General features: G+C 37.9%; 1 protein-coding gene across 1 annotated transcript in view; it reads right to left on the bottom strand.

Moving 5' to 3' along the window:
* The window catches only part of uxs1 (UDP-glucuronate decarboxylase 1), a 32,300-nt gene extending 22,390 nt beyond the window's left edge, over positions 1-9,910 (bottom strand). Inside the window, exons 1-5 of the mRNA XM_047600891.1 lie at positions 9,179-9,910; positions 6,643-6,670; positions 5,422-5,470; positions 2,615-2,658; positions 1,524-1,584 (exon numbers count right to left, since the gene is read on the bottom strand). Coding sequence (XP_047456847.1) covers positions 1,524-1,584; positions 2,615-2,658; positions 5,422-5,470; positions 6,643-6,670; positions 9,179-9,269 — 273 coding nt within the window. The 5' untranslated portion in view covers positions 9,270-9,910. The remainder of the gene's footprint in view (positions 1-1,523; positions 1,585-2,614; positions 2,659-5,421; positions 5,471-6,642; positions 6,671-9,178) is intronic.
* Between the last annotated feature and the right edge of the window lie 3,331 nt (positions 9,911-13,241).

The raw sequence follows: 13,241 nt of genomic DNA, 5'->3' as shown, positions 1-13,241 counted from the left end.
AGTGCAGCATACATTAGTCCACGCTTTATTAGTGAGACTCATTTTTTATTTATTAACCTGTCGGCTATTATTTGCGATGACCAATTTGACCAACTCCTGTACACAGAAGATACTAATGCAGAGAGATTTCCTGTCATTATGATTCTTTCCAGCTGCTGCTGAGGAGTTTCTTGTGGATCATTTTTAGAGAAAAATCCTCCCTTGACGAGCTTCATGAGACCACGAGTGGACTTTTCATACAAACTTGCATTCATACGGAGCTAACTGTGCGATTTTCATTTGTTACGCGTACGACAAAGACATGTACGTTTAAGTCATGTAATTTTTGTTAGTTTTAGTGCAACATTTCAGTCTTGTTTTTATTAGCAGTTTATTTACTTTGGTATCTAAGCAATTTGAGGCGACAGACGTCATCATCTCACAATTGGGTACCGACTGTAAGATGGTTACTGAAGTTATATCAATCTATTGCAGGGTTAATGGAAAAGGCACTGACTGCTGGGATTCCCACTCTTTTCAAGAAATAATTTTCTAGGACATTTTCCGTGACATAGACAGATGGGGGTCACGACCCAAACTAACTAGTTCCTTTGTGCAGGAAATCTCCTTTAAATCATGCTTTCTGCAGACGTTAAAATTGAATTCTCCAAGGTGTTTGGAATGAATCATCTGCCAAGTACCTTGAAAAACTGTGTATAGTGAAGAGCTCACGCAGTTTTTATCTTTCAAAGCAAATACTGATGTCAGATGTTTGATAAATAAAACACATAATTGTTGAACGCATCCTCACTTTACTTTTAGGGCCTAGTGAGATATATATGTGTGTGTGATACGTATTTCTCATTATACGTGAGATTATGTGGCTCTGCACTATGTGGAAAACTGTTGACTGCAGCCGAACTTTAATTAAATGTGTTTTGATTTTCTTTCATTGATTATTCCATTTCTGCAACAACTATAAAAAGCTTAATGATTAAACATGCAAACAGTGCAAGGACAAGGACAATGCCAGACTTAGCTGCTGATTCTCACTTTGCACGCCGGCAATTACAGGACAGTTCATTTATAACATTTACCAACAGTATACAATAACAACTGATTTTCATTCTTTACATATATCATCATCTATCATTTCTGTGAAAGGGTCAAAGAGACCTCCTAATTAAAGCCTAGAGTACATAAATTGTTAAACCCTAACAATTGGATTCTATGAACAAGTACATTCTATTTTCACCGTTTATGAAACACATAATGTGCAATTTACCTTTTTTCCCCCTCCTCATTCAGACTAGAGCCATATCAGACTGTCAGACAGACTAGATTATAGCTGCAAGCCTTTTATAGGGAGGTCTTAAGAGCTTCGGTCTGAGTACGTCCCACACAGCCGGTATACATCTTAAAATCTATACCAATTAAGCACTTCTCACTCTTTTGTGGTTTGTCTCTGATAACTCAGGGTTATGGTCTCATATCATTGAGACTGTGATGTGCATTTGCAATGAGCTATTCAGAGCTTCACGTACCAAAATTCTCTTCCGATCCTTTTCCGACAGGAATTTCACTGGTGGGTATTTCTGAGAAAAACTGAGAAAGAGAAGATGGACATCTGGGTGAACGTCTGGAGGATGCAATCAAATGAGGACAACATTTCTAGATGCAAAAATCTAGGCGAGTACAATGGTGGTGCAACATCTGCATGCCATGCATGCAACAAGGGGCTTACATACTGTAGATGCAATCACTTCAACAAGAAACAGGGTTCTCTGCCTCATCAGTATTCAAAGTATCGCATGTGAGCATAGCGGCCCATATGTACAAGGGGGATTACCGTACTAACAGCACCCAACACTGAAAAAAACAACAATTTTATCTCAGTGCCTGGATCACCTGCTATCCTGACACCTCCTCATCAGAAGCGCCACAGGACATCTAATGACATTTAATTGCTGTATGTTTTCTTGAATTCCTTATCAAACATGTGTTAAATGGAGGAAATTGTGATTATCCTTATAAATTCAGCCGCAAGTTGGTATTGTAATGTGGAGTGTGTAGAGGTGGTTCAGACATATAAGTACCTGGGTCTACAGCTGGATCACAGACTGGACCGGTCGGCTAACATAGACTCAGTCAATGAAATACAGTTCAAAAAAGGTCAAAGCCGTCTCTATTTCCTCAGGAAGCTAAGGTCTTTTACTATTTGCCGTAACCTGCTGGACATGTTCCACCAGACTATTGTTGCCACACTGCAACAACAACATTACTAGAAAGAAGCAAAGTATTCTTATGATCAATCAAATCATCTTGCAAATGGGTTAAGCTTTTTTTGCTTGACAAAAATTCTTAAAATAAGCAGAAAGTTCTCGTCTCTGAACAAAATATAAGATTTTGCTTGACAAAAATTCTTAAAATAAGCAGAAAGTTCTCGTCTCTGAACAAAATATAAGATGTGTTTCATCAAGAAGGAGGACACCTCACGGCTGGACAAACTGATACATAAGGACGGCTCTGTGGTAGGAGCAGAGCTGGAGTCCATGTCCATCTATTCATCATCCATCCATCCATCCATCCATCCATCCATCCATCCATCCATCCATCCATCCATCAGGATACACACCTTTGTTCCAGATCACGAATCTTTTCTCTGAGAGGAGCCACAGCCTAAAGAGGAGATGAGAAAGGGTCACTGCTTAGTTAATAATAACTTGAGCCTACAAGGCCTATGAGAGGCTAAATATGCACCAATACAACAAGGGTATTTACATCGACATCCATTAAACATGTCTGGATTTCGCACAGGTTATATACCCCCAACCAATGTTACCTCAGGAACTAAGTCCTTGTAAGAAACACGAACTGATATGTCTTCATTCGTTCTTTAATTGTGTGCAGAGAAACATGGATAAAAAAAAAATAAAATAATTAAAAAATCAAAAAACAAACAAGCCCTATGAGTCATTTCCTAATCTCTCCGGATAAATAAACAGCTCCAAATGGCATCTCTTGTCATTATCATGACGTGGCCTCATCGTTATACTTTATAGGGATTTCAAAGCAGCACTGCCTGCTTATATGATTGCCAGAAATATGCAGGATCTCACAGGCTATCCAACCCTTTAAACTCTAAGGTCAACCTGATAACAAACCATAATTATTTTTCGCGAGCAACTGCAATCTGTGATAAGGACATATTTTAATTCGGTATTAAAGGAATTGTAATTTGTGTTATGTAGCTGACTTTTCAACTCTGTGTGTGTGTATGCATAGGTTCTCTGCTTTGTGAAGAACTGTGCTCCAATCACCTTTATTAACTTTCCCAGATGCAGCCAATCAAGTAAAAAATAAATAAATAAATAAATAAATATATATATATACAGACACATAACAATTAAACTGCCCTCAAATAAAAAGTTTAGTTGTGTTGCGTACATAAGGTTTTATGGTGTTTTTGTTACCTGCACAATCAAGAGTACAGCAGCAGGTAAATGGGTCAAGTATTCTAGTGTTTGTGAAGCTCAGATTACAATCATTGGCTTCTCTCTCACTGGAAAGCTCTTTGACTTTAAGTAAACCGCCCTCAGATGATATTTAATGCACTCAAAAAAAAAAAAAAGATAAAAAAAAACTACTGAAACTACTGATAACTCTACATTAACAGATTTTTTTGAACCATACATCTGTAAGTACCGTCCCAGTCGTCTGTGACAGGACCATCAAAAAACTCATTTAAAATTCGCTGGAGAGAGCAACTGAATTCATATTTAATTCATTCGAAACTATTTATATCACCCTGACATCAGTACGACATGCTGTAGTCAAGACCTAGCCTCAGCTCTACATTTATTTCATCATTTTTAACAACGCTGGAGATTGTCAGTAGCATTCAAAGCCCAATTATTTTAAATATATTCAGCTGAACATAATGCTTTGATAGACTTAAACTGACAGGATTTAAGTCCTGTTGAGGGCAGGTTTGTCCTCCTAGATCCTACGCTTCTGTGCTCCACTTCTTAATACAGAGGAAACACCCTTCAGGTGGTGTCACTTAATAACTATTGTTCTACTCTATATCTAGTAGGATCAAAGTCCTAGAATTACAACTCAACTCACAACTGCGTGGCTTTCTGAATAATACCCTTCAGCAGTCAAGCTTTAGACAAGCTCATAACACAATAACTGCCTCCAACTGGTGTTGAGGGTGGAATTGTTAACTGACTTGATAAAAAAAAAAGTATCCATAAGCTTCATCTTTCTAGTCCCGTCCAATGCTTTTGATGCTGTTGATCACAACATCTCGTTAAATAAGCTGTGTTCAGTGGGTTTCTGCTCACATTTGATTCAAACAATGTTCGTTTTGTAGCACTCCAGCTGTTTTTACCAGTGCTTTTGAAATCAAAGAGTTCATAAAGGTGACCTTCGAGGCTTTATATCAACTTTGCTGCCATTTACTTTGAACGCGGATAACATCCAGCATTGTAATTACGTCTCTCATGTTGATGGTATCATTCTGTCTGTCAAATTCCCAAAGGCGAACCGGGCTATGAGAATGTGACATTTGCGAAAACAGAGCTTCTGCATGTAGTTTTAATTTAGCCAGCTTGTCCACAAAAACACATCGTTCACTACAGTTTTTTTCAGAGTGGATTGTCGTTCAAGGTGCTCCAAGTGCGGACAACAAATATCTATGACTTTTACTTTTATTTTTTGTGTTTGCCTAGATCAGATTTGTTTTAACCTCCTGAGACCCGGTGTCCTCATACGGGGACATTATGTTTTAGGTTTGTGGCAGATTATTCTGCTTCATTTAGACCTGTTGACTTCATAGGGAGACACTTTCGTCTGTCATGTACTGGTAGTGAAGGGCCAATACATATGTTTTTATACCTATTAACTTCTCTAGTTTGACACGACATGCAAATTTAGCAAATTCACAAGTACACGTTTGAGGACGTTAGGATTTCACCTTTTCAAATTCAAAAACAGCTGTATGCGTATCGGTACATATCTGAGGTCTTTATTGTAATATACAGTGAAATAAGCCCAGTGTCCACATATGAGGACATAATTTTTCTTTTTGACAAAAAAAAAACTACTCCCTGTTCAAAGATCCTACTAATCCCAAATGAAGAAATTAAAAATGTATTCCAAACAAAAGGTCTCAGGGGGTTAAGGCTCAGTATAAATCTAGGTCAGCCTGATATAGCATCTACAGTTGAGTTGTTGACCAATACAAATCAATGACATAACCTGATATGCATAGTAAATGTACGATACGATACGATACAATATGATACGATACGATACGATACGATACGATACGATATGATATGATATGATACGATACGATAGTGCCAAAGCACAGTTCCTTGGCTCTCTTTTTTAAATACAATTTTACGATTACACAGCTTTCTGTGATGCACTCACTTCATTAATTCTCTCCTCAATCTTCATTTCACCGTGTTCCTGTATTGCTCTGTGAAAAGAGAAACACAAAGATAATCAGAGGAGCAAGTGAGGTGATGTCAAGCATAATCACAAGAGAAACATTTTTTCCAGTAGGTAGCAACACATGTTCAACCCCTCCCCCCACCCACCCATCCAATAAGAGTGTGAAATAATCTTGAACCTCGACAAAGGTTCATGGATAAAATAACCAATAATGCAGCATGTGCTTTGACTTGTTCAGCTAATTAAATAGCAGAATTCATCACAATGATGACAAAGGTTGAAGGTTACCAGATTTATGGTGTTTCGTTTCAATAACACACACCCAATCAGTTCACTCAATGCGTTAATTCACATGGTAAATTCAAAGCAAAAAGAAAAGACAGACATTTCATTACGGAACAAAAACTTTTGCTAAACTTAACTTTAAATTAAAGTCTTGACATGACATGCCCACGTCTCACATCACCAAAATAAATTACACATTTGTCTTGACAAGATTATGAATCCTAAACAAAGCTTTCCTCTTTCATCTTTACACATTTTTAAACCTGCTGCGTTCATATCAGTGTCAAACAGAACGCGGCTGTCACTGAGAGAGAAAATGTATTTAAGCTAATATCCTGTTTACATAAAAACCGTCTCATTATAATAAAAACAGCTTGATGTTCTCAGAATGCCGAACCACACGCAGTTTACTGCTCAATATTTCATATGAATGTAAATCTACATGGCCATTACAATGAAAAGTAGGGACGCCTTGGTCGCAATGGAGAATAATGGCGCACCTGTGTGTGTGTGTGTGTGTGTGTGTGTGTGTGTGTGTGTGTGTGTGTGTGTGTGTCACACTGCAAATCAGTAAAAAACTAGATAATCTACTAGAAAAAAATAACACAACATCAAGGAACGTAGTGGCTCAACGTTGATTAAGATCAAGATCTCACACAATGTAGTAAACAACATGATTAGACTCCCCACTCCTCCTCTGAGTCCGTCCTTATAAACGTCAGTGATCTTTGTACTAGCACCAGGGGACTTTTTGTGCACATGTGAACTGTTTTGATACTGTTCAAACGTAATCATATGGATAATAATAAAGCTTTGAAAAGTAAAAACAACGTGAAATAAAATAATTATAAGAAGAGTACAGCAATAATTTATTTCAAGCGTTTAAGTAAGAGAGAAAATTTATTACGGTACCTCATATTCATGTATGTTCCCCAAACAGCTGGAAGAGACAAGGAGCAAACTTGTTATAAATGGAAATAATATATAGAAACACAGAGCAGTGTCACAGTCGAATACATTCAAAATCAATGAGCAGGTATTTGACGGTTTTCACATGAATTACTACGAAATTCCCACCAGATCAATATATTATGTTGTAAATCTAAATATTTCCTTCAAAGCTTAACCATCAAATCAATCGAGTCGTTTAATCACAAAACATCTATCTTGTTGTTGGGTTTAGGCTCATCTTTTAATACCTTTCTACTCAAATATATTTTTTCTATCTTCCATCCACACAAATTTACCAGCAGTTAAAAAGCAACAGATTATAAAAAAAAAGTAATCTGGATAAAGTCCTCCAAATATTTATATCACAAAATGTCTGTTAACTGTAAGACTGAACATTTTCTGACAATGCTTGACGTGGTTAAATTAAGTAAATTATATGTAATTGACAAATTTAACTGTCTTACACACGGTGATGGAAAAAAACATAAAGAAAGCTCATATTGTCACAATAACCTAATACAGGAAAAGAGGAAAGGCGATACAGTTATTAAATCGTAGAGAACATTTTTCACAGGGGCCTTGGTTGCTCTTTGAGAACTTATATAGAGCAAACAAATGTCAGTTATTATGAGAAAAATATCAGCTGAAGGAGGACCGAGGGAACTACACTGTCGATGGTTAAACTTGTGTAGTGTATATTTTACAGAAAGTACTGTAATGGAGGCAAGGCCAGCACACAATGCCTGGCCGCGCAGAACCCTCAGACTACTCAAGACTTTACAAGGAGAGAAAAGAGTGAAAGGGATATAGTGTCCAATGCGTGATGCAGTCTGCCTCATGGTGAATGAAGGCAGCATGTGTACATAGCTCACAACAATAGGTTTGTAAGGAGTGGTTCACCAACAGGTTTTACCCACAATGCGATGTTGGTAAGTGTTTGTGGCCGTACGTGTCCTTCGCCACAGTCATTAGTCTGGACCCTGACCTTAATTCAACAGGTTGATCGTCCGATTGGCTGTTCAGTTTAGCAAACCAGGGCACAAGAAGACAAACGTGTGCGATGTGACTAATCTGCACATTCAAATAAACAAATGTTTTCATATGATTATCTAGAATGAATGGAATGCAGACTTATTAATCTGCATGGTAAAGGAGAGGCCAGCTCTGTATGACGGTTGGTAGCTCTTGCTAGCTCACTAGCCTCACAGCTATTAGTAGCTCTTCAGTCTCCCCCTTTTGAATCCTGAATTCTTCCTATTGTCACCAGCTGGAATAAAGAGTTATTTTCTTTCATACAAGAGTTGAAGATACATGGAAGCTGTGTATGAGTGCGATATACTGTATTCGTCAGGCTTCAATATCAGTTTGATGCATCTGTACCTTTAGGATAGAACTATATTATAACTTATATCTGTCTCAAGACCACTTGGTTTAACTTTAACTTGTTGTGAAGCCCATACCAGTAAAATAGACTGGTAAGCTAAGATTTCTGTGTAGTATAGTATCACTGAAGATAGATTTATCATCCCTACAGCCTCCTGAGAGTGACATGAGAGTTAAAAAATAAAGTGACAAACAGCAAAGTGTGTTTTTTTCTTTTTACAGAACTTTTTATAAAATCATTTTGCATATTGGGCTTTTTATGTTGTTTTTCATCAACACAATAATCCATGCACTCTAGATATTTATTCAGAAAGCTTTTTTTCTATTTTAATTATGTGGACACTTCACCCAGGTTGAATAGCAATGTTTTTTGTTTTTTTTTTTCAGTTGACTATTAAACCACATAATGTTAAGTCATGTGCTGTTCTGATAACGCTGATTTTCATTAACAACTCTGGCTTTTCCGCACAAATGGGTTTAGCTGAATAGATAAACCACAAGTTAAAAGAACGGTAGATATCTTCTTTTACTTGGCGTCAAATGTCAATAAAGCTGTAATAAACAGTTATTTTAGTGCTGATAAATCTATTATCTTTATCTCTTAGTGTCTGGAAATATGCCCACCAGGTTTTCAAGGCAAAAGTGGCATGATCAAATTGTTTTAAATGGGCAAAAACACTCAAAACATGAAACATAGTAGCTGAATTCAGTGAAAATTTGCCGTCTTTACTTGGTGAGTCTTAAACAATTAATAAAGTTTAGGAATAAGTTATGTGGACTGCTTAATAAATTTCCTTAGGGACATACGAGTTAAATTGTTAACTTCTGTTAAATCTGCTGTAAGAAAAGTTGACGGTTTATTTCCTGGGGGGAAAAAGTCCTGAAAGTCTGTATAATATAATATTTCCCTGTATGTTTAACAAGTGGTTCACCCGGAAGGACGTTTTCCATGCAGACGCACCTTCCCAATGCACACAATGGGTTCTTGTGTGCTTTTTAAACTATTTATACAAGTCCGTGTGTTGAGTGTCATGGCTGAAAACAAACTGTGGCAGGAATCATTTAGTGCAGTTAGAGTTTTAACAAGTTAAGACACACATATCAATGTACTTACAGGCAATATAGGCGATCAAAGCGAGGGCAATAAGAAGCTTCATCATTCTTCTGTTTAAACCTGATATCAGCCAGATGGCCCGCTTCATCATCCGCTCAATGCAACAGCACCAGGAAATCCAAGTCCAGCTATAGCATTGTGAGTTGCAGCTGTTGTCCTTAGGTGGAGTTCAATCCTGCTGATTTCTGGGTTTTATTGGTCTTGCTGATAACAACCCCGGCACCTTCAATTCACACCAAGTGTTTGCGGCTACACAGAAGAGGGAAGCTGCAGCTGCTACGTCAGTGCCGAGCAGGAGCAGTTTACGTGGCTAACAGCGAGCACGCAGGTGACAACATTCACAACTAACACCTGAGGGTATTTAAAGCCGACATGTATCCCCGCACGGTGGTAACGCTCATATCAGCAGCGGCACATTTATGTTTCTCCCGTTCACGGATACGCCAAGAATACGTTTACAAGCTGCGGTAACAAGTGACACCAGTGAATCCCAATGGTTAGCTCTTAGCTCCCACATTAGCACGTTAAGCGTATTTTTCTACCTTTCAGAGCTCCCGATAAATAAAAAACAGACACGGCCCCTGCCTAACGTTTAAGTTAAAATAAGTACCGGAAAAAACACGCACAGTCGCCTGCTTTAACGGAACATTACTGTAAACATGTCGGAGTTTGCTCCTCTCAGTAGGGCCGAGGGAGAGCGATTGCTCCTCGTTCGATTTAGCAGCCTGGATGACGTCCGCATGACTTTACGTACTTCTAATAATAAACGCTTCGCGTTGCTATTATCGCCTTAAAAAGACCGTCGTCATTTGTAGCAATATGAGTATTATCATTGCATTATCATTTGTGACAATTATTTTTCATGAGAAGCACTGAAGCTCCAGAAATATTTAATTATACACACACACACAATGGCTCATTCATCCCATCACTTTCCACAGTGAAGTGAACCTTGTTGCATGTTCTGTTGATTTTTCCAATTTTTCAGCCACTGCGACCTGTCTGGCGCTTTCTGTGGCGAGATGTACACTTACTTAACCAGTACACAAATACTTCTGGCAAATGCACAATGTGTACTCACCTCGCCAGTTCATTAGGTACACTAGTGAAAACTAATTCATTCTAACAGTAAACCTCCATGGTATGCTCTCTCTGTTTAATAAAGTAAATGTTGATTGTCTGAACTTTTTAATGCAGGACTGGGACAGACTCAGCGTATTAGGGGAGTTTATAGATCACTTGCACAAAAACGCAGAACTTAAATAAGCGTAAAAGTAAAAATGTAAAAAGACTGCACAGCTTAAATTAGAAATTTGAAAATAAAGAAAAAGAAAGGGCAAGAGCAGATATATACAACAGAGTCGAACAGTGAGTATGTACATTTAATGTAGAGTTACTGATCATGTGAACGATCACACACTGCCCAGAGTTCGTCAGAGCTACAGCCCGGGGGAAGAAACTGTCTGATTTGTGGGTATCACAGTATTGCATAAACAAACAGATTCACAGATTATACCTCTATAAATAACAGTAATTATTTTTTTGTGTGATTAGAAGGATATCCATCCAAAATACTTTAAGTGAGTAAAATTCAATCAAGTTGGGTAAATAGCTGAGTGATTCAGAAGCTTCATTGGCATATATTGTGGTATTCTGGTCTGGCTGTTGCCTTCAGGTCTTGATCTTTAAAGGTGTTATTATCTGCACGTATCCTCTGAACATGAAGCTAGAGCCAAGTTAAACATACCTCGACGCCACCTGAACGATAAACCAGACTTTGAAGGTTACCAAATTGATTTTTCTTTCACTGATCATACGGGTCAAAGTGATATTTGGTTTGCAATAGATCACACCTACTTTCCCTGATGATTATTCTGTATTTGTTGTGGTGATTAACCAATATCTTGACACTCAAACCAAGATATTGGTTGACCTACTGTCAAACGGGGGGATTTAAAATTGCATTCATAAGTACCAGTGTCCTTTTCATCTAGAGTCAGTACATTTCAATGTAATTCCAAGGCAATTTTAAATGTTTGTGTAGAGCCTGAAGCTTCTAGTTTACTGCTACCACTGCATATAGATAAGCAACTCCATAGAAAGTTAGATTTAATGTTTTCTGTTGTTCCCTGCCTGATGATTTGACTTTAGCTTATGTTGCGTGTCGCATTCAAAAGGGAAATGTGCATTGCTTTTAAGTCAGGTACAGATCTATTTATTAAATCAAATCTCACTCTGAATTTGATCTGAATTTAAGTACTCTGCTCCTGCTGCTTCGAACTCACTGCAGAAAACTTCAAATGAAAGGAATTTAAGGATGTTTGAAAACCTGTGGGAGCAGCTACTTATCACACTTGTTCTTGTTTTAACGTAAATCCCGAGCCTTAGTCCTTTTGCTTTTATCTGTATTTTAGTTGTGTTGTTGTGTGAGTTGCTGTTTGTTACTAATTGTCTAAGCTGCTAGGCCAGGTTTCCCTTGGAAGGTCTTGCCAAGTATGTTTGTATCTCGTATATTGTTGGATCGACCTGGTTCAGTAAAGGCTAATAAAAAAAAAGTAACCATTCTGTATGAATACATGAGCAGTGCCTTGGCTGACACAGACAGCTCTGCAGCCCTATGATTTACTGATTGATTTGTAATTTTGAACAATGAGCAATCTACAGAGTGCACCTGATGGAAACAGGAGAGTTAATAATAGCACACTAAATGTCCAAGATGTCTGTTTCTATCCACATCAACATTGCCTTGAAGCTGACATTTCTGGTTTTAAGGGAAATGTCTTGACAATTGTTCAATTTTGAACTTTTGCACAGACATTTGTGTTCCCTCCCGGCTGAATTGTGATAACTGATCCCTTGACTTTTTACCTTGAGATCAATATGAAGCTGTTCTCGCTTCACCTGTCTGCGGTCGAAATGTTATGCCTGATGGGTGTATTTTAATAAAATATTTTGTCATGCAATGTACTTTATGGCAGACTCATTTCCTGGTTGTTTGTGCTTGAAGATTGGACAGAATATTAGCGCTCTGCTGGGATAATTTGTTTGTTCGGGTCTTGAATGGCACAGCTCATTGATCATATTCTCTTAGTAAGCAGCTGCCCACTGTGCAGAAAGCACAATTATTGCAGGGAACCACTCGATGATAACGCACATCTTCTGTCCTGCTTACAGTTGGCTTTGAAACCATGAAACGCGCTAACAAGATACACACCACTGTATAACAAAAGGCAGCCGAGCTAAATTAGATTTAAGCATCAGAGATTAGATAATGAAAGCACAATTATCTGAATGGATTTTTAAATAGACCCTTTTATCTAGGAAGACTATTTATTTCAAATCAGAACATCGGCGGAGCTTTGTCACATCTAAATTTGAAATTCCGTAATAAGCAAATTGCCGTTATCGATCATCTTCTTCCAACATTATCAGAGGGGACAAACTGCCGAATGCTAATTAAATGTCGGAAGAGGGACAACTTTTCATTTCGTTATCAAAAAATATTTATTGTGGTTGCACCATTGTTTGATAAAATCCCTCAGAGATGGTTTTCAGAGCTGTTTATCTGTCAGGGGTGTTTGGCAATGGACCATCTGACATCTGTCACCTTGTGGGGATTCACAGCAAAGCAGAGGAGCATCTGCCTTGTGACATGTGGCCCTGCTGCATCATCAAAAAATGAAAATCTATTTTGTTACTACATGGGGGAAGGTCGAAATGACTCCACCAAGTACAGTTCTTTTGTGATGAATGTTTCTTGACAAAAATAAATAAATAAATAAAAGATCGGTTTCGTCCAGAAACCTTATAACAAACAAGACCAAAATATGGTGCCGAGCTGCAGTTTGTGTTTTCATCAGTCCAAAACATAAAAAAACATTATCTTCTACAAAAATGTGCTGCTGATTTTGAGGTTTATGTGTTTGCTCCAAGCTGTGCCACAATATTCTTGTAATATTGTACATGATGCTTTTGTAGCTTGCAGCTGTGTGCGGATCGTTTCTCTCCTTTATTTGGCAGCGAGAGAAATCATACACGTTGTCAACATGTGCGTCATGTTCTT

Source organism: Mugil cephalus, chromosome 12, assembly GCF_022458985.1.
Source record: "Mugil cephalus isolate CIBA_MC_2020 chromosome 12, CIBA_Mcephalus_1.1, whole genome shotgun sequence".
Classification (NCBI taxonomy): Eukaryota; Metazoa; Chordata; class Actinopteri; order Mugiliformes; family Mugilidae; genus Mugil; species Mugil cephalus.
This window is presented reverse-complemented; position numbering and strand designations above follow the sequence as displayed.